This window comes from Phocoena phocoena, chromosome 10 (assembly GCF_963924675.1).
Source record: "Phocoena phocoena chromosome 10, mPhoPho1.1, whole genome shotgun sequence".
NCBI classification, from domain to species: Eukaryota; Metazoa; Chordata; class Mammalia; order Artiodactyla; family Phocoenidae; genus Phocoena; species Phocoena phocoena.
The window spans coordinates 51774691-51797279 of NC_089228.1; the positions used below are offsets into that span (position 1 = coordinate 51774691).

A 22589-nucleotide genomic window follows, 5' to 3' on the forward strand; every position below is an offset into this window, starting at 1 on the left:
TGCAAGTCACAGATGCTGTCTTTCAGAGAGTGAGTTTTAAATTAACATTTAATCAAAATTAAACTTACTTTGAGCTATGCCTTTTTTTTTTTTTTTTTTTTGCGGTACGCGGGCCTCTCACTGTTGTGGCCTCTCCCGTTGCGGAGCACAGGCTCCAGATGCGCAGGCTTAGCGGCCATGGCTCACGGGCCCAGCCACTCCGTGGCATGTGGGATCTTCCTGGACCGGGGCACGAACCCGTGTCCCCTGCATCGGCAGGCGGACTCTCAACCACCGCACCACCAGGGAAGCCCTGAGCTTTGCCTTTTTAATTTCAGTATTTAGTTTATCTTTAGTTGCTTGATCCAGTGTGATAATTTTTATCTGTATGGTATTTTTGTCTAACACTAGACTGTGTATTATCCACACTTGCCCTTCACTTCATCAGATACCATAATGTTATCTAAGAACTTGAGCTTTTTTATAAGAACTTGTAAGAAGATCCTGAATCTGTAAGTCACAGTATGAGATCTAGGGAAAATGGAAAACTATGTTTTTCTGTCAATTATTACATAAACTCTGAAATTGGTATGTCTTCCATTCTGATGAAATGGAAGATTTATTTAATCTTGGGTTGGGTACATGAGTGTTACTTATAATTAGTCTCTGTGCTTCTGTGTGTTTAATGTATTTCATAAATTTAAGAAATTATTCAATGAAAGAAAACCTAACCAAGAGATAGTTTCTATATTTCAAACCATTCAATATCACTTCTAACACTGAGATTCTAGATCCTTTAAAAACAAATTATTCTCACATTCCAGATCAAAATGTTTTCTTTTTTGGGTCAGAAACATTAGCCTATTTGAGGAATCACCTGTGTTATGTGATGTGTTACTCTCACTGATGTTTAATCCTGTTTTAAAAAAAAAATATATACACACACATGGAGAAACATCTGTTATTGCCCTATAGTAGTAGTGAGTTTGTTTTTTTTTGGCCGTACCGTGCGGCTTGTGGGATCTTAGTTCCCTGACCAGGGATTGAACCCGGGCCCTCAGCAGTGAAAGTGTAGAGTCCTAACCACTGGAGTGCCAGGGAATTCCATTTACTTGATCATTTTTGCTAGTTTTCATTGACATCTTGGGGAGTACAAGAATTTTTGAATAAATAGCTAATGGATTGATAGGTCTTTGTAATGCTTTGGTGAAAATACTGGGTTAATGAGACCTAGGTCATGGATTTGATTCCCATGTTTGTCAATTAGTTTTCTAGTTCTTTTATGGACTACCTTTTGAAAATGCACAGAAAGAATTCTTACATTGGAAAGATCTATAAAAATCTTCATTTTGGAGAGAGCAATGAAAGTTGCATCTTTCTTGAGTAATTAATTTCGCTAATTTTCTTCATTTAAAATTTTAAGTATGAAGTATAGCAGATAAACGTGTTTGTTATAGAATTTTGCTATTTTTAATTGTCTAGTTTTAACCTTTTTTGTGCTATGAGTCATTAGGTTACCTCAAATTTTTTTTTATCTCAAAATGAATCTTTTAAAAGCTAATTTAAGGCTATCAAACTAGAAATTTTTTCTTTTGCCCTTTTGTTTTCGTTGGGTGGGAGGCACGAGGAAGGTTTTAACATCAACATTGGCAGACTTTGTTGAAATGTTATTGTTTTATTTCCCTTATTTAGGAACAGCATCTGAAGATGGTAAGAATTATACATTTTGTTAGTAACACAAATACCTCTACATTAATATTTTCATTGGTAGGAATTAAATATTAAAAACTAAAATAGGCTAATTTCTTTGCAAATCTATATAATTTGTGAGCTGTGGTAGCTTTTACATTTCATGTTTGGTTGTGTTAGTTATACATGTGGATTTTTTTTTTAATCCTTCATTCTGGAGTTTTGCTTTGTATCTTGCATCATCTCATACTAGAAAAACATAAATGCTTAACATGTTTAATAATACCTAGTATAAAGTTACATAGTTTCATTTTTTTCTTGTAGTGACATTAATGCTTTTATTTTGTGTTTTTGTTTTTTAATTTATGCCAATTCATTTATACTTTGAGAGTGCATGTGCCATTGCTTTATCGTCTTTAAATATCCTCAGCATTTAAATGCGTTTATTTTGTCAGCTTTTAAATGTATCTTTGATTTTGAATCAGTGACTGAAGAATTGCATATGATTTGAATTTGGGATTACAAAAACCTTGCTAGATATAATACTTTATTTTACTGAGCCAGTTTACCTTTTAAAAAATTATTTATTGCCTTTGAATTTGTAGAAAGGAAAAAATTCAGTTTTTATATTTATCCTGCCTGAAGACTGTCTTATTAAGCCTCTGATATGAAACACATTTTTTTTTTCTAAATTTTACATGGATGACATTTTCTTGTGATACACAGTTAAGTAGATTTAACATTTTGGAGGCCTCATACTTACTCTGATATATTTGAAATATTTTCATATTTTAAGTTTTAAATTAGAGTACTAGTTTCTGGCACTGTGGCATTGTAATTTAGAATGGTAGTATCAAAATACTTAATTTATCCTAATTTCTTTGTTGTACTGGATACATTCTGCATTTCAAAAATAATAATATTTTTCAATTTTACTTCTTAGTCAGGAGAACACTGTGTCCTATTCTAAACAGACTCTGTAAAAGGGTGAAAGTCCTGAATTATGGGCTTTTTAGGGGCCTCAAAGAAGTTGATAGAATACTAGGATCTACCAACTGTACTTCTCCTTTTGCTTCATTTTATTCCTAGTTCCTAATTATTCTCTTATCTTCCCTCACTCATTTCTTAATTTTTCCTTACTCTTTACTGTATGTTTTCTTAATTAATATTGTCATATCAGGCTAGCCCCTATATTGTTGGGTTTTTTTTTTAATTTATTTTGTTTATTTATTTTTGGCTGCTTGGGTCTTTGTTGCTACGTGCGGGCAGAACTAGTTGCGGCGAGCGGGGGCTCCTCTTCGTTGTGGTGTGCAGGCTTCTCATTGAGGTGGCTTCTCTTGTTGTGGATCACGGGCTCTAGACACGCAGGCTTCAGTAGTTGTGGCACGTGGGCTCAGTAGTTGTGGCACACAGGCTTAGGTTCTCTGCAGCATGTGGGATCTTCCCGGACCAGGGCTTGAATCCGTGTCCCCTGCATTGGCAGGCAGATTCTTAACCACTGCACCACCAGGGAAGTCCCCAGCCTCTATATTGTGGTTGCCCTAAAAGTTGTGACTTTTAACTAAAGTATTTTGAGTCCTTCTTTATGATCATGTTTGGTATTGGTTCTGATTTGATAGTGATTGAGACTGTTGCTTGAGAATACCAAAGTACCTGCTGGTAATATGTTTTTGTTTTTTCTAATGACAGTTTACTTAAGCACTTTGGTGAGCATTATCTCCTTTGGTTCAAGAGCTCTAGAAACATCTTGCGTCTTGGTTTTGTGGAGGGGGATGAGGCAGTAGTAAGAGAAGAAAGGAATGCAACTTGGAGGTAGAGAAGGAAATGTGTGTAGAAAAGTGCCATCTCTTTGAGGATTGGTATTTCCTCAAATAATTTTATAAATGAAATTGGTTAGTTGGAGGAAGAGAGGAGTAAACGTGTCCATGTACACCTGTAGTAATCTCATGTTTAGCACAGGATATAAAAAGATGAGATATTTTACCTAGTATTGTATCTTCTTGCAGATCTCTTTAGAAGTACATTTTCAGTCAGAAAGATTGTTTGGGTTGTTGTTTCCAAGATTAGCTTGTATTTTAAATTACAGGGTGGATTTGAGAATAAATTAAATTTCATGGAAACGGAAATTTTAAAATTGGAACTACCAATTAAGTGCATGCCTGTAGTAATTATCTTAATTATAACTCTACTTTACTGGACTAATAATATCAAACTGAGAATGGAGATCTTTAGTTTGACTTTATTCTTACCCGTAAAGGAAAGTTAGCTTATGGTGCAACACGTAAAAAGCAGTATGTATTTTTAAATTTTTAAGAGAACTATAATCTTATAATCTGTAAGTGAAGGTTACATTATTACAGAATTTAACAATACTTGAAAAGCACACCCAATTAGAAAATTATAGTGAGTTTTTTTCCTTATTACTAAATATTATAGAAAAAAGTCTTTAATTATGTAAATAATTTTATTCCTTAGGCCGGGTGAGAGCAAAGCTTTCAGCACCACTTGCTAGTATGGGAAACGCCAAGACAGATTCCAGAGGAAGAAGTCGAACAAAAATGGTGTCTCAGTCACAGCGTACGTATTGCCTATTAGTTCTCCCTTATTTCTAATATGTTAGGATAAGTGTATTCCTTGTATGTTACTGTGTGAAGAGATTGACCAGTGGAAAAAGACAAAACTAATTTCAAAAAAGACAAGCCACATACTGAGTTCTTGTTCTGTACTTTAGGTTCATCATCACCTGACAAAAATGAAGGTATTTTTTTTTTCAATGTTTTGGGTCAGTTGTTGTGCATGTTTTGGAATTTTTGGAGTGGGTGTTGTCTTGTCTTTGGTGTGTTATTAGGGCTGCATCATTGATATCTGCACTTAGTAAGAAAAACTTCATCTGCTATACAGACTTTTGCATGGAGATATTTTAAATAGCACAAATCTTTTAACATTAAGGTTTTCACAGTCTACTCAGAAACTTGTAAATGTGGAAAATTGTGCTTTTTAGAGGCAAAATAATTGCCATACGTTAGCATCAGATCTGGTTGCATCTAGCTAATGTTGTTCAAGGGCAGATATGTGGTATCTTTGTACTCTCCCTAAAATCTGTTAGAATGAAGTTAGCATTTTTGGCAGGTACATACTGATTCATAAAGAGGAAACAAATTGAAATGACCAGTTTTGTTATATTCCTTTTTAAATTTAAGATTTATGTTTTTGCCATTTCATTGGAAGCTGAGTTTCTCATAAGCACAATTATTAAAAAGCACAATTTTGAATTCTAGGTAAAATGAATGATCCATCCCTATATATTCCAGAATAGTAATATATACCCTTAAGGCATAATTAATTTAAAAGAGTTCACATTCCTTCTTTATCAAGAGATTTCCCTTAGCACATACCTCTTAGAACAGGAATTTTTTCTAGGGAGGTAATTCTGGGGTTCTTCTATATACTTGGCCATTTTGGAAAGAAATAGATGTAGCTATCTTCCACTGTTGTTTAGGTGACTCTTCCAGGATATAGATGCCCAATTTGTCTGTTTTTTTAACTTGATTCTTGAATCGTCGAGTCAGGGAAAGGAGCTGGGCTTAGAGGGGGTCAGGGCAGTGATTAGACAAGTCTGGCCTAGCAGATTCTCCTCTTTCCAAAGTCAGAAAATCTAGACAGAGTAATGATGGGAGCACTCAACAAGAGTCCTAAAAATAAGCAGAAATCCTTAGTAAAATTGGTTTGCAAATTGAGGGTTATTTACAAATAGGAAAACATGGCAAATGCCCTCTGGGTGAGAGCTCTTCTCCCAACCAAATTAGGAATAGATCATACCACATTCTTCCCAGATCTTGTGTATTTTTAGGGTAACTATTAAAGTAACTTAATCTTTAGCAGTATATAGCATAGTAGTTTAGAGCCTTGCTATTCCAAATGGGGTGCCCAGACCAGCATCAGCATCACCTGGGAAATGTACAATCTCATGCCACCACAGATCTACTGAATTCAGTCTTTAACAAGATCATCAAGTGATTTGTGTTACAATCAAGTCTGAGAAGTATTGATTTAGATCATGGATTTGATCTATGGCTTTTCCAGGTTATTTAAAGTTGCTGTATTTCTATATACTTCTACTGTAACCAGTAAAATGAAGAGGATAATCTCACAGGATTGTTGTGAGAATTAAATTAGTATTTTGCCTGAGCACAAAGTATGTGCTGTATATTTTAGCTGGTGAAATTGATGTCCTTGTTTTTCTTAACCTAATGTCAACTGAATTTTATACTCCTATTGTGCACTTCTTTGTTGTTATTTCTTATGGACTTCAGGAAGCAAAAATAACGGTGAAGTTAGGAAATTTAAAGCAGAAAGAAAAATAAAGGTAGCAACCAGAAACTGTCTGTATACAGCATCTTAATGATAAAACAATTTTATATGAGATATTTTACTGAGTTCTAAAGTAATACTAAGACTGAACTCATGGCAGAGATTCAAAGTGCTTTGTGTATGTTTTTTTAATATATTACTTAAGGGACTCCCTTTTAAGTGTATTATAACTACTGATCACTTCAAGAGAATATAGAATAATTTTTTTACATTTGGTTTTTCACTTTGAAACCCAATCCACAATACTTGAAATCCTCTCTTAGAGTGTGAGAACATAATGATAGATTTTTAGGCCTAGTAGGATTTTAAGATCAGAAGACGTTCCCACCATAAAATCACTTAGATTTTAAATCATATTGGTGAGGTTTTTGTTTATCTGCCTGCTTATTTATTTGAATGACTGTTTTTTTCATTTCAAATTCTTTTGAAAAAAGATATTGTGGCCTTGTATAATTTGACGCAAGTTTCTTTACACATATTTGCACAGAAATATTGCTGTGCTCTCCATCTTCACTTTGCTTTGAAGTAATTCATTAGGGTTTGCATGGTCTTTTCCATATTTTTATATCACCATTTAGGAAAAAAAAAAATCTCTTGGGTCAAAGCAGGTATGTTCTGATGGCTAACCAAAAATAAATAAAAACAGACCCAGTGGGGAGACTTCCAGACTTAAATGTTTATGTAAAGATTGTGTCTTTTGTTGTTGGTAGTGACTGATTATGTACAAATGATTGTACAGCCTGTCAGAAATTTTGTCTCTCCACCCCACCCCTCTACTGTTTGGTTTTTTTCCCCTGCGTGTCTTAAGAAAGATAAAACCCGTAGCTTTTTCATTTAATTTTTCTTCAGCTAGAAGATGTTGTTCTTCCTTACCTGTAGTTTTAAATTAAATGTTTAAATTATAAAAATTTAAACATTTAATTATTTAGATTTTAGACTATCAGTAGAAGAAAAGCTGAAGAATTTACATTTACTTTTGCACCTTCATTTCATCTGCTTTGTACATGAGTGTCTGATTTCAGTTTATCAGATAAAAACTACTAAATGTTCTGCTTTTGTTACAGACATCAATGGTTTTGGGATTTTTTTTTTAAAGTTTGCTTTTTTTGCTTTAGAATTTTTTATTTTCTAAGAACTGATTAAAGCTTTCTTATTTCCATCTGCCATTCATTTTAAATCTGCTTCTTCCCTCTTCATGGATTATAACCCTTACCCTAATTCTGCCTTTACACTTGTTCAGGATCACAATCTGCTAATACCATTGGTGGTAAGAATATATAGACTTTATGTGTGCATCTATTGTTTGATCACCTATTTTCATTATCAAGAATGGGTTCTATTCAGCAGAAATACTTAACATTTAATATTATATCATTCTGTAGCCATTATTGGGGTAAAAATCACCAATTATGATTTTTCTTTGACTTGTCCTTATTTATTACCAAAACCCTGGGTTTTTTAAATTATCCATGTTGATGCCACAGATGTAAACATTCAGAAACGAAGGAGCTTTAGTAATGCCTTGAAAACATCTCATAAAAAGTATAAAATGGTAATTTGAAAACTTTAGGCAGCACAAGAGAAATTAGATATCTAATTCCAAACTTCATAAATTAGAGTATTTTCTAGTAGTATGCTATTCCCTAGGTACATCATACTCTTTTTCATCAACTGTGTGGTTTTTCTAGAAGAAATAATTAGCCTTGGTAGTTCTTTTGCTGGGGAAAGAGCCTTGATATTTTCTTCTAAGTATAAATAATTCCAAAATGGGTTGTAGGCACGTAATTAACGTGCTGTTGGTTGGGGCCGGGGCGGCCATTGGAGAAGAGCGGGTAATGATTAACACTGCCAATTTTATTTCCCAGGAGAGGGCATGAATGAATTTAAATATATAGAGAGTGAGCTTGCATAGTTTTGATAAAGTCAATAAATCTAGAATAGGTAGCGTGATTACTCTGCTTCTATACTATATGTTTCCTCTCTGCTGAATAGATCCACATTTCAAGGAATTCTCCAGTCTCCTACCAACACTGTCACCCCCTAAACTTACATTAGTTTTAACAGAATAACGTGTTGTGTGTGTTCAGTTCATAATTTATACTTTTTATATTGTTGCAAGTGTTCCCATAAAATATTCCATCAGCTTATCTTGCATTGTGAGTTTGTAGCATGTTGGGTGTTTGGGTGTTTTGGTGTGTATGTTTAGTTTAGATGCTGCATGGAGAAAATAGGTGCCTTGTGAGTATCTCTAAGGTTATAACTGAAAGAAACTTGATTTAAAGATTCTTCATCTGAAATATCATGGAACAATTCAAATGACTCATCATTTTAAAGTACACTTGTATAATTTCCCTGCAACAATTTAGAATTCCTTCTACACAGATAATAAATTGCTAACGTCATCGTAAACATTGATTTGTTTTACAGTATTGCTATAACCAGCGGAAGATGAGTTTCATTTTGTGTGCTAATAAAGTTTAGGAATTAAGCATGAGTTTAAATTGTATTCAGGAAGACCATGCCAAGAAAATGGTAGCTAGGGTCACAGATCAGCAGCCCATGAACCACATTCAGCCTGCCTCTATTCATGTATTATTTGGTCTACACAACATAATAAAAATCAGGACATGTCAAAGCTTTCATTTAAAAAACAAAAAAGTCCCAAAATGTAGCCAGTATTACCTCAAGACGGAGCTGGCTTGAACTAAAAAGTCACCACTCCCTGCCTTACACTCAGCACTGCTCCCTGGTTGATGTTCCCTGCTTGTCCCCATTGGCTTTGACTCTTTAATCTTTGCTCTGTGGAAGTGAAGTGTCATTGGGTAAGATTATACCAGGTGAGCAGTGACTGTGGAGAAGTTCCCGACAAAGAGGAAACGTTGCTTTTATGACGTTTTATTTAAGTGCAAGTTTAACTTTTATAATGCTACCATCCAGAATCTAGAGTTAAATTATACTTTGGAGTTATCTAGTTCATTTTCCTTTTCAATGCAGACAAAAAATGTTTTGATTGACAAGGAGCTTATCCCCTTAAACACTAACGTGTGCAATTCTAGTTTAAAAGCATGTTTCTTAACTTTTTTTTTAACTCTTACCCCAATCTCTGAGATTTTGTCCAACTCCCTTTCTCTATCCCTGACCACGTATCCTTTGTCTTCCAAGACTGAAAATCACTAGTTTAGAAAGGGTCTGCCTTCTTTGACATTTATTTGCCCATTAGTTGTGTTTTACCCTCAGTATACATCAACTTGGCAGACTGGCCACCCAAGACCCCTTCGCTATTTGAAGGCAAATAACAAAATGCAAGTTTCTTTTTCAGCTGGCCTAACTTTGTAAACATTTAAAATTAAATCTTGTAAAAATTTAAAAATATACATAGTTGCAAGATAACCTTGTTATGCCCATTTAGAGGCATCTCAGCAGGCAAACTTTTAACAGGAAGCACATTTTCATTACCATATTCTTAACAAAAATGAGAGCAATAATAGAATTATTAATTTTTTCCTTTTAAATGTATAGCTTTAATATATAGCATTTTAACATATAGCTTTAGCTGCATGAAATGTATTGTTAGATAAGTTTATTTCTTTGGAAATCTTTTCTACTGTTTATGTTCTGAAAATCATAATAGTGTTGTCCTTATTAAACATAGCATCTTATACTCCCCAAACTGAAAATATATTTACATGATTTACCATTCAATCCTAGTATATATAGTATACCTTTTTATTCCAGGTTTTGAGTATATATAAACCTTCCTCAGTCTAACTCCTTTGAACTTAGAACTGCCATTCCATCACAGTTTTCTCAGGTGTACTTCTTGAATTTTTATCCTTTCAACAAGTTCTCTTGGAGTTCATATCTTAACATTTGTATGTGTGTTTGGTGTTTAGCTGGCAGCCGGTCTGGGTCTCCGGGAAGAGTTCTGACCACAACAGCCCTCTCCACTGTGAGCTCTGGTGTTCAAAGAGTCCTGGTCAATTCAGCCTCAACACAGAAGAGAAGCAAGATACCACGAAGCCAGGGCTGTAGCAGAGAGGCTAGTCCATCTAGGCTCTCAGTGGGTAAGATTTTTGTGCAAAACTTGGGACCTTGTATTTCTTTAGTATTTCAGGCATTGAAGACTTCAATTTAGGCACTTTAAGTTAGAGAAAAACAACTTAAAATTCAAGGACAACTGAAATATAGGTTAAAAATGGAATTAGATATCTTGAAAGTATAATTCATTTATATTTTAAATCTTTTTATTTTAGAAAAATATCATTTTACTCTTCTAATCACATACAAACTAGAAGACTGTATTCAAGAATTTTAATTGTATTCCTGGTAATGCTTCATCAAGAAAAATTTCTTCTCAACCTTAGAAAAAACTTATTTATTAGTTTTTAAGAAAGAAAAGAATAGGGACTTACCTGCTGATCCAATGGTTGAGACTCTGCACTTCCACTGCAGGGGGCATGGTTTCGATCCCTGAACCAGGGGAACTAAGATCCCGCATGCTGCATGGAGTGGCCAAAAAATAAAAAAAAGAAAGAAAGAAAAGAATAAAACCAAAATATCAAAAATACAAACTCTATCTCCTGTTTACTCCCCTTCTGTGCTGCTGTTGCTTCATACCAGCCCGAAGCAGTCGTATTCCTCGACCAAGTGTGAGCCAAGGGTGCAGCCGGGAAGCCAGTCGGGAGAGCAGCAGGGATACGAGTCCTGTTCGCTCTTTTCAGCCCCTTGGTAAGTGTTTGGGCAGGTGTGAGGCATATTGCTTCACTGTTGTGTTCCTACCATCTGATAACCTCAACACACCCTGGATTTAGTTAATGATTTCTTCAACTGTATCTTTTCCTCTATCTCTTTTCTTTTTAAGGACAGTCAGAAGGAAATGATATGTTTGGGCAATTCCTTTGACATTTATCTGTCTTAAATGAGCAAGTTAGACATTGGATAAACAAATTGCCTTCATAATCAAGTAAATATCATACAGATTTAAACTACAGAATATTGAATTCAAGATTTTTCTTAACAACTCTCCCTATAAAATTTAAAGACAATATTTAAATATTTACTCTTAAGTGAAATATGGACTATTTAGTTTGATAAAAATAAAGACTTTTGTCCTTTTTAGCAGAAAGATTAACATTTCACCTTAGATATTTCAGATTACTAGAAAGAATGCAACAAAACAATATATGAACTACTTATTAAAATAGGAGGGATTAATATTTTTACAGTATTTTACAATTTAACATTTCCCATGCATTAGCTTCTGTCATGTCATTGCTGTGAAACCTATCTGTCCCTGATTATAGAGATTTTATTATACCCTTGATTATAATACTATATTTACCTCAATTATAAAAATATTAAATGATTTTTTAAAAACTAAATATTTTAGAGTAATTGGAGAGGCAGAATTTTTTATGTTGAAAATCTTTAGAATTTCTGTGTGGTCCTCAGCATGTTAACTAATACTTTGTTTATATGCACTTACTTAGAGCCATTTCAGGTTTTTTCTTTTAATTCCATAAAATGTAGGTTACTGTAATACTTAAGAGAGTTGCACTTCAGACTTTGTGACACTTACGTAGAACATAGTTCCACTCATTATTTATTGGAATTATTATTTCCTTCAATAGACACGTTAGTATAGAATTTCTAGAGATTAATTTCTAGTTCTTTGGGCCATTTGGCTCAACCATATCACTACTAGACTATCCTGTACTGACCCTTTGAGCTAGGAACTCAGGCAGGGGTATCCTCAACCCTTGTTTGTGTTCCAGTCCCAGGTGCCAAAGAGTTTCCTTCTATACTCTGCCAGAGGTAGATTTAGTTCATGTACAATATACAGTAGGCTTAGTCTGTAGAGTATCTGTGTATGTGTGTGTATACATGCACACACACATATACATATATATATGGTACATCCTCATGCATATATGTTTAAAAATGAAACAAATCTTACATTTGTATAAAGTAAGCATGCCACCTTGAAGAGTCAAAGGAAGCAGAGTGGGTGTGTGATAGTTTAAGAGCATATGTTCTAGGGTCAGATGGCCTGGTTGATACCCCAGCTCTGTAGCTGTTTTATACCTGGGTTTTTCCTTATCTGTAAAGCTAGAATAATAATAGCATGTAGTTCTTAGCATTGCTTTGAAGACACTGTAAAGGAGAGAATACGTGAAAACTGTCCCTCAGAGCAGTGTTTGCACACAGTGAGCATGTGGTTATCACGGTCATCGTCACTGCTGCGACTGCTCTTCCCAGTCTTGCCCCTGGAACAGTGCTTGCTTACCTACAGTTAGTTGTGTGACACATCAGTGGCAAGGATCTTAGATTTTTTTAACGGTATAATACTTATATTTGTATAATGTACAATTAGTAGAAAATGTGAGATATCGGGAAGAAACAAAAATAGGTTTCTGTACCATTTAAAAGTGTACAATAGTCAGAGATTAGAGGAAATTTATAACCAACTTCTAATTACCTAAAAAATAAACATGTTAATATGCCTTTTTTAAAAAACATCTTTACTGGAGTATAATTGCTTTACAATGTTGTGTTAGTTTCTGCTTTATAACAAAGTGAGTAAGAACTTATACATATATCCCCCATCCCCTCCCTTTTGCTCCCTCCCACCCTCCCTATCCCACTCCTCTAGGTGGTCATGCCTAATTTTAAAGAGATACGTTGTTTAGTCATTGATCTAGATTTATCTCAAAGCTGCCATTTGGCAATTTAAATCATTTAAATTTTATTATTAAAGGAGGCAGTTTTCCCAATTGTGATGAAACATCCTATTAGGTTTAAAGGTGGTTAAACCTTTTAATCATATAGTTTTAGAAGAATTGAATTTTGTAGCCCTTTATTTACATATGGATATTGCATAGTAAAGGTAGCAGATTAGTCCTGTTTATTACACAGAGATGAAGATAGCATTCCCAGAAATCAGATTGTCCTTTTCATTCCCATTTTCTGCCATATTTGCCTACATTTTTCTCTTTCTTTATTTGGTGAATCCTTTTGTCACCTCTGACTTGAATATGGCCATTCAGCAGATGAATCCCGTAGCTTGCCATTTATTCAGTTGTAACACAAGGCCAGCATCAGGGTCCTAAAACACCAGAAATAAATCAGGGCTAAACAAAGATGAACTCTGGAACTCACACTCTTAGTTTCCATCTGTTTCTGGAACCAAGATTCAAAAAAAGGCTTACGTTATTACAAGCACGTGAGTGTTACCTTCAGCCACAGATACTATTGATATCAAAAGGTTTTCAAAATTTTTTCATCTATTAAAGCATTTCCATATTGCTTCAACTCTTCCTTATCATTTTAGAAATTATTCTGTTGGGTAAAATTAAAACTATATATTAGTATGTTTTACTAATGATACCAGTCACCTTTCAGGGTCTGTTAAAACATTTTATGCAACATTCTCTCTTTAATCCTATCTCTCAATCTTTTTGATCATTTTCTTATTCATTAAGGTCCTGTGGCAAAGGAAAGAGTAATTCATGTAATAAAAGTATTTTAACTGTTCTCATTAATATATCTGAAGCAGAGTAACTTTTAAAATGAGTAATATGTTTCATTAAATAATAAAGTGATTTTTTCCTGGCTTATTTGTTTGTGTGTGTAAGAAAAAGACTGACTTTATGATGTTATGAAAATCAGGATTTTAAGATCTAAAATTTTAAATATCCTAAATTTAGATTTAGAGAGATGTCATAAATATAAGAAGTCACGAGTTTCTAGGTTTTTTGATTAAATTGTTAATACTCCCCTTTTTTGGTGCTCAAAATATGCTTTGATATTTAAATAATCTACTGAATGCAGAACTTATATACTGTGAACCATTATAGAAAACATTTATGTTAACATAAATGAGGTATGTTATCTTTTAAACAATGTAAAGATGGTATGTGTACTATTTAAGAGCAAAGGCCTTGAAAGACTACAAATACTGAGGTGTGGCCTTGATCAAATTAATTAACTTTTCTCTGTGCTTTAGTTTAGCTATTTGTAAAATTGAATAGTAACAACTGCCTCACTGGGTTCAGGATTAGAGGAGATGGGATTATTATTGGTTACTATTTACCATAGTGGTTTTTTTTTTGAAACTACAGTGTTCATTTTTTTGTCTCATGCTTGTACTTTTGACATTTCCTTCCATTTGAATACTTACTTTTTTGTCTCCTGTGAGCTTATGTCTGTCCCCTTAGGTGTAAGATCTGTTGTGTGTCAAGGAAGATATTGCAATGCAAGTGTTCAGTTGCCCTAGTCTAAGGCAATATTCTGATCCTTAACTATTAATAGTAATACCATTGTGAACTAACTCTCCTTGCCTGACTGTAGTGCTGCCACTATTCCTTGTTTCTGTAGTAATAGATGAGGTTTGTATGGTCCTGTTATTCCAGCCTCCAGACACCATTCCAGATCTACTGGTGCCCTCTACGCCCCCGATGTGTATGGGGCCTCAGGTGAAGGATGAGTACATTTTCACTATCATCTGTGCATTCATCTTAAGTTTTTTGTCCTTGTCAGTTTCCATTGAATAATCATGTTTTAAAATTGATTTGTTTTATTTACATTTAATTTGTTGCAGAATAAGTCATTTGTGGGTTTTTTAAAAAATTTTCCCCCGAGTAACTTTTTTCCCTTCAGCAATCTTATTTCAACATTTTTCTCACTGGAGATGGGCATTTTTCTTTTGTATAACCTAAGTTATGTCATTTTAAAATATAAAAATTGTTTTATGTTCTCAGTTATGTACTTCATCTTTGTATATATGTTTAAAAAAAAAAACCAAAATGGTGGATGAAGTGTTTTAATTGTAAATGATGATATGTTGTAGAAAGTAGTTGAGAGGAAGAACCCATCTATGGTTTGTCTTTACATACCTCAGAGTGTCGGGCAATAGTAGGTCCTTGACAAATATCAAATGATACATCTTAGTTACAGAATGAATCAGCCTGTCTTGAAAGAGAAGAGATAATAATTGGAGGGGTTTTCCCTTGTAAATTCCTGGTGTGCCTTCCTTGAGCTGCCTAATCGTTACTGGTTTGAGAATTGATCTTTGTTCTGGGCTACTCTGCGGCTCAAGCAAACAGATGAGATTTGCCTGACTGATAGAGCTAGATTAATTACAGGGCTATAGACTTGCAAGCCCTTAGTTGGCCAGCCATGCTTTCTTCTATCTTCTGGTGAAAAGTATATCATAGCTACTATTCTTTAAATTTACTTCCCACACACTGTCAGTGATTTTAATTGCCTTTGCCCTTTTATTTGACTAAAAATAAATGTACCCAGAGAATACAGTATTGCTTTTAAAATGCTTTGCCCCATTGGTTTTTTTTTCCTCCTCTTAAGGATCTTAAAGTTTCCAACGTGACCCTGTTACATTTATGGCTCTCTCAAAGCTATTTTCCTTCTTCTGATGAATTAGGTCCAGGGTATGGGATCAGCCAATCAAGCCGACTGTCATCCTCTGTCAGTGCCATGCGAGTCCTGAACACAGGTTCCGACGTGGAGGAGGCAGTAGCCGATGCCTTGGTACTTTCCTCCATTTCCTTATCTTTACAGATGTTCCAGCTATGAAACTAATGTATGAGTGAGCCAATCCACAAGTGTGGGAAAGGAGATGGGAAAATTCTTGGTATTAAATCTAGGAAGATCAAATGTGGGCAATGTAAAAAACAAAACAGTATAATTAATTCTTGATCTTTATTAATTGCCAAATTTTTAAGCCAGGGCCCATAGTAATTGATGGGATGTCAGGAATATAAATATTGATATTGTTGATATGGTGATGTTTTTTATGTACTGTAATACAGTGAGAATAAAGGCAGATAGATTAGTATATAAATATGTACACTACAAGTATGTAATTTCAAGTTTAGCTTAACCTTGGGTATTTAGGGATTGTTTTAGTTTGGGGTACAGTTTTGTTTAGTCTTTATTTATTTGTATTTTCTGAGCTGAGAGAAAGTACACCTTCAAAACAAATTATATTTAAGATATCTTTCTGGCTCTTTATACCTGACACATTAAACAGTGAGGCTTAAAAACATAATCCGTACATCTATGATGGTTTGTCAGAAGAGTGCTGTTCAGATGTCACTGTAGTTTTTCTCACTTAAAATTATGAAGGAAGTATTAGAAACAGTGATTAAAATTGCTTTTTCCTTTTTCCCAAGTCAATTCAACATGATAATTTCTCTTTCAAGTTATGATATTAATCCTATATTTGAGAAGTAAGCATTTACTCAGGTTTTTACACAGAACTTATAAAGGTGTCATCTTTGTTTTGAAATTTAAAAATACATTATGCCTTTTAAAACCACATATCACCTCTTAACCAGTGTTGATACAATATTTGCCACATATATTTGAAAAACAAGTTTTTAAAAATATTCATTGATCATAGCTATAATATATTAAATGTAATCACGTGCAGTTCTGTTCTAACAGTCTGTATATGCTGAATTTTTCTCTTTACCTTAGCCATCTGATTTTTCTAATCAGTACAACTAAGTAGGAACTTTGTTCTCTTGAGCTTGGGACATATTGATCACATCTTCTTCTGGTGATATTAAATTAGTCATACGTTTTAAATTTACTATTCCTCATCAGTGTATTTCTCAAATTATGTTTTTTAGTTTCTTGTAAATGGATGATTTACTAGTTAAATTCTGCTCGCATAAATTTTATGAATTGAATGGATTATTCTTGAACTATTACTTGTTATAAGATGTTGTATTTGATTTATATGAGGAATATTTAGCCACCAGGGCTAAAAGCTGAATCCCAATCATTTGACTGTGAATACTTCCATTATTTGCATAACATAGATATTCCAGTTATAACTATCAGTTTTTAGGAAAAGACTATCCAACTATTAAGTCTAATTGGACCTAGGGAAAATCATAGAAATAAAATTAACTTTGGAAACAACAAAAGGATCCAAATAGGAAGAAGACTTGAGTTTCTTTGGAAAACTGGTTATGGGAGTATTTCTGTAGCTTAGATTTTTTTCTTTGGACTAAAGGATATTGACAAGTTAAAGATATATTCTCCTAATAAGCAGTTCTTATGTATCTATATATTTTAAAAGTTAATGTTTCTAATTATGGGCATTGTTTATGCCTACTTCACTGTGCTGTTTAGCAAAATGTTTTTCATTATTTTCAATTTTTCTCTTTAAAAATCTGCTCTCAGCTCTTAGGAGACATACGGACTAAGGTATAGACATTGCTGTTTTCTGACATCTTATGATACCATAACTTTTTTTTCTTTCCTTCATCAGTTTAACAGATGATAGTCTTCTATAAAAAATTCAAATGGAAGTAATAAAATCCTTAGATATACATCATTTTTCTGTATATATGATTATATGATTATCAGCAGGGAGATAGTGCTTAAACAGAGTGTCCTATGGGGGTTCTCATCCTTTAAGCCTGATTACTGTATACAAATGCGATGATGTCATCGACACTGATGTCTATAACAAAACTGGTCTTGAAGACCAACACAGGAAATACCACATTTTTGCCATTCTAAATTAAGTTGGTGCCTCTAAAATCAATTTAGTGATGGGAATGTCTATTTTTAAACTAGACTATTTTTAATTGAGTTCAGATTATATTTCTTTTAGATTTTAAACTTGGAGAATTTAAGTCACCTGGAGCTGTGTAAAATTATTGTGCTTAAATGTTTCTTAGAAATATCTTCACTGCTCACCAGCCTAAATTCAAATATCAGGTTACATAAAGATTTATTTCTAATTCTTCCAAAGAAATCTCAAATAAGCTATTTATTCTGTCTCATTTCACTTTTAATATTCAAAGTAAAATTAGCAGTTACATTTATTAAATAATAAGCTTCAGATGTAAAGAAATCAAAGGAATCTAAATATGCTTTCTCATAAATATTGAAATAGACAGTATAGACACATTGGGAAGAACATGGAGGACCCTCCAGGAGCTTGCCTCCTAAAAGTAAGAGTAAGCAAAAGAGGCTCTCATCATTCTCTGTATTTTACTTCTCTAGGAAATGTCAGGGTTGCGTACAAGAGAAGAAAGAGTGGCAAGACAAGTGATAGTAGAAGTGAAAGGAGAATAGAGGAAAGAGAAGGTTGAGAGACAGAAAAAAATAGAACTTTACATGGGGAAAAATGTTTTTCTGATCCATTCTCATCCTTTAAAAAGGTAGTAATTTCTTCTTAACAACTCAGAATTTTAGTACAGAGTCCATTCGTTTATACTCTTATAGTTCTTTTTGGTTTTCCAGAGAAAAGAAAAGGGAGAACCCCATGTTTTTAGTGCTCCCCACTTTACATATCTGACTTCCATACAGTAGTCTTATTCTGCTTTTATCACTCGCCATAGTTAAAGAATATTTCATCTACTAACTCCTAAAACATGTTTTTTGAAGAAAAACTAAATATCAACATTTTATTATTACAATGATTAGCAGCATGCTTTACATTGATTTTTAAACAAAAACCAGTCTTTTTATGGTCAGTAGAAATTTGTGAAATACCAGCATATTATTTTAGCTACCACTAATGAGAGTCTTTATGTGTAACAGAAAAAACCTGCTCGAAGAAGATATGAATCATATGGGATGCATTCAGATGATGATGCCAACAGCGATGCATCCAGTGCTTGTTCAGAACGCTCCTATAGCTCTCGGAATGGTAGTATTCCTACATACATGAGGCAGACAGAAGATGTGGCAGAAGTCCTCAACAGATGTGCTAGCTCCAACTGGTCAGAAAGGAAAGAGGGCCTCCTGGGTCTGCAGAACTTACTAAAAAATCAGAGAACGCTAAGGTGAGTTATATTGTCTTTAAAATAATTGTCCTGTCTGGTTAGGACAGGACAATTGACTTGACTTGACTTTTTCATAACACTTTAAAGATACTGGTATGGGCTCATACGTGTCCTGAATTCAGAAGGTGGCATCAAAATATTTTCCCAAGCCGTAATCCTTTAGGACCATCTATACTATTGTTACTTTTAAAAGTTTTAATTAACTTGCTCTATTTAAAGAAACTTTCTAAAAGGAAACTTTTTATTCACAAATAGATGTTAAATGAAAAATGCTATTAATTTTTTTAATGAAAATAATAAAATATGCATAATATTAAAGCTGACTCATTATTAAAATTCATTCCTGATAAGTTTTTCAGTGAGATGAAAGAATATTTATGCTCACTTGGAAATGAAGGTATATTCTTGATGTTTGTGTAATATTTGAATCTTGGTATAATATGAAATGGATTTGGAGTGAATTTCTCTAAGAACAGAAATTTAGGGACTTTCCTGGTGGTCCAGTGGTTAAGACTCCACGCTTGCACTGCAGTGGGTGTGGGTTTGATCCCTGGTCGGGGGACTAAGATCCCCCATACTGTGTGGTGTGGCCAAAAAATAAATAAAGTTAAAAAAAAAAGTTTATATTGGTTTTTAGTTGGGTTTGATTCGGTTTCCTTTCCTAATGGCTTTTGCTTGCTTTTCCTCTCTAAATTCTTTATTTTTTTTAATGTATTTTATTTATTTTATTTTCATCTGCGTTGGGTCTTCGTTGCTGTGTGTGGACTTTCCCTAGTTGTGGCAAGAGGGGGCTACTCTTTTTTGCGGTGCGCGGGCTTCTCATCACGGTAGCTTCTCTTGTCATGGAGCACGGGCTCTAGGTGGGCAGGCTTCAGTAGTTGTGGCACGCAGGCTCAGTAGTTGTGGCTCACGGGCTTCGTTGCTCTGCGAAATGTGGGATCTTCCCGGGCCAGGGCTTGAACCCGTGTCCCCTGCATTGGCAGGCGGATTCTTAACCACTGCGCCACCAGGGAAGCCCCTCTTTATTGTTTTTTTATCTATGTAATGTTTTAAATCTCTATGGTCTATCCCTTTAAGAACATAGTTTTAGAAAATTCGTAAGTTTGATTTCAGGTATCAAGTCAGGAAGTGGCCCGCTATTTTCCACCACACTCAGAGTTTGATTTACTAGCTGTTTATTTTAGGAAGTATTAGAACTATATAATTTAAAATAAGTGTTTATCTGTATACTTCCTAATATATTTTAATGCTTTCATGTCACAGTTGGTGAATCACTACAATAAATCATCATACTGTTGTTCCCAACCCCATCAAGATTAGATTAGTATTAGGTTCAGTATATCATTTTAAATGGCAAGGAAATAGTCATAGTTTAGAAAGATTTTAGCCCTCAGGTGGCAAAATTTAAGAAAGCATCATAGCATTTAAAAGGATAAGATTCATGTGCTGGGAATGTCATCTGTATACTTTCCTCTGTTGTGCTTACATTAATGAAGTACAGTTGTATTTCTTTTCGTATAACTTTCAACCTTTAAAATAGTGTCTGTTACTATAGAATTATTGTTGCATTTGATAAATTTGTATTTAGCCCTGACTAGTAAATCCCACTAATTTCTCATTTAGGAGGGATGATTTTTTTTAGCTTTTTTTTTTTTTAAGAAGCCCAGTTATATGTAAGGTCACTTTTTTTTTTTTTTAAGGCTGTGTTCGGTCTTCGTTGCTGCACACCACTTTCTCTAGTTGTGGCGAGTGGGGGCTACCCTTCATTGTAGTGTGCGGGCTTCTCACTGGAGTGGCTTCTCTTGTTGCAGAGCACGGGCTCTAGGCGAGCGGGCTTCAGTAGTTGTGGCTCTCAGACTCTAGAGCGCAGGCTCAGTAGTTGTGGTGCACAGGCTTAGTTGCTCTGCGACATGTGGGATCTTCCCAGACCAGGGCTCAAACCTGTTTCCCCTGCATTGGCAGGGGGATTCTTAACCACTGCGCCACCAGGGAAGTCCCTGTAAGGTCACTTTTTTTTTTTTTTTTTTTTTTTTTTTGCGGTACGCGGGCCTCTCACTGCTGTGGCCTCTTCCGCTGCGGAGCACAGGCTCCGGACGCGCAGGCTCAGCGGCCATGGCTCACGGGGCCAGCCGCTCTGCAGCCTGTGGGATCTTCCCGGACCGGGACACGAACCCACGTCCCCTGCATCGGCAGGCGGACTCTCAACCACTGCGCCACCAGGGAAGCCCTAAGGTCACTTTTAAATGACTTCTTCCTACAGCAAGATATTAATTCCACTTTATTATTTTAACAGTCGAGTTGAACTGAAAAGATTATGTGAAATTTTCACAAGAATGTTTGCTGATCCTCACGGCAAGGTATGTTTTAGTATTTAAGATTACTCCTATAAGGTGTCATTATTGTATTGCCCCAAAAAAGAAGTGAATAATAACAAAAAACTATAAGCCATTTTTGCTTTGTTATTGCTCTAAAATGGCAGTGATCTTTTCAAACATAATTGAAATTGAGTATTTGATATCATACTTAATTTAGAAATTGCTCTCTAGTAACTGTTTAAGCTTCTCCAAAGAGAGATTATCTAAGACTATAAACTGAAGAATATATAGTAACATGCAAAACTCTTATACACTTAGGGTGAGTATTTGTATTTCTAAAAACATTTTACTATTTGTAAAGGAAATAATTGGGGTAAGTTGAAAAAATTTGCCAACTTTTTATTCAGTTTCCTTCTCTATTAACATAAATATAGTCTTAAAAGAGCAATTTTGTAGAAAAGAATTGCCATTAAATAACAAAAAGCACAAAATATGGCTTCACCCATAGTTTGTTAGTAATATAAAAGAAGCATTTCATATATTGAAATAGTTCATAAAAATCATCAGAACTTTGTTTAGTTTTTAATGTGGATTAAAATGTATTTAAGTACTTATGCATAGTCTGCATGTATACTGTGAAATTTTGCTTTAAAATGTAAAATTTTGTTGTAAAATGGACTCATTTATTCTGTTTTCAGCAGTGTGTTTGACAATGGTAAAACATTATTCAGTATCTTCCTTTAGGACACCAGGTGTCTACATGAGAATTTCTAACCTAAGTGAGAGGGAGATGTGGAAGGGAAATCATAAGAAAGATATTAACAAATTTCACTTTATTGTTTTTTTAATTGTCTTCATTTTATTGTTGCACATGTCATTTCCTCCTCATTTTTTTTTCTGTTTTCAATATTTTCGTTACTTGTGACACTACTTAAAGATACTAAAATCCTACTCTATACATAAACTGAAATCCAGCTAAGAATTATAAATTGCTTGTACTTTAACTTCTAAAGATTATCCTTTTATCAGAAGGTATATTTATTTTATCCAAGAATGCAAGATCCCATTAAAGACAAAGATTAAAGTACACTAAGTTTATAACTTTCAAACTGAGCATGTAGATAACCATACCATTTTATACTGATATTGCTACCACTAATTACAGCTGTAGGAATTGCTTTAATGGAAAAATTTCTGAAAATCCTGAACAAATTAGCTGTTGACATTTTTTGTTAGCAGTATGAGCCAAAGGACAAGACAATTATGATCTGGGTGGACCTGTTTTATTAAATGGTGTTTTAGTTAATAATCTCTACAACTTTTAAAAATAGAGGTTTAAAACATCTTCAAAAGTGATATAATTCATCTCTGCTGGAAGGTATGAGAGTGTAAGGTTAGATTATTTCTT

At 34.2% G+C, this 22589-nt stretch overlaps 1 protein-coding gene across 32 annotated transcripts in view; it reads left to right on the forward strand.

Moving 5' to 3' along the window:
* The window catches only part of CLASP2 (cytoplasmic linker associated protein 2), a 178656-nt gene that overhangs the window by 110481 nt on the left and 45586 nt on the right, over window positions 1-22589 (forward strand). For 6 of the 32 annotated variants that reach the window (XM_065885778.1, XM_065885780.1, XM_065885773.1 and 3 more), the window contains 6 exons: window positions 4144-4245; window positions 9933-10103; window positions 10660-10767; window positions 15479-15585; window positions 18622-18866; window positions 21160-21223. In XM_065885778.1, the coding sequence (XP_065741850.1) occupies window positions 4144-4245; window positions 9933-10103; window positions 10660-10767; window positions 15479-15585; window positions 18622-18866; window positions 21160-21223 (797 nt within the window). Of the gene's footprint in view, window positions 1-1671; window positions 1690-4143; window positions 4246-4399; window positions 4427-7279; window positions 7307-9932; window positions 10104-10659; window positions 10768-14450; window positions 14514-15478; window positions 15586-17250; window positions 17275-18621; window positions 18867-21159; window positions 21224-22589 lie in introns of all 32 variants that reach the window. The other 26 variants (XM_065885770.1, XM_065885769.1, XM_065885771.1 and 23 more) reach the window with 9 other exon arrangements.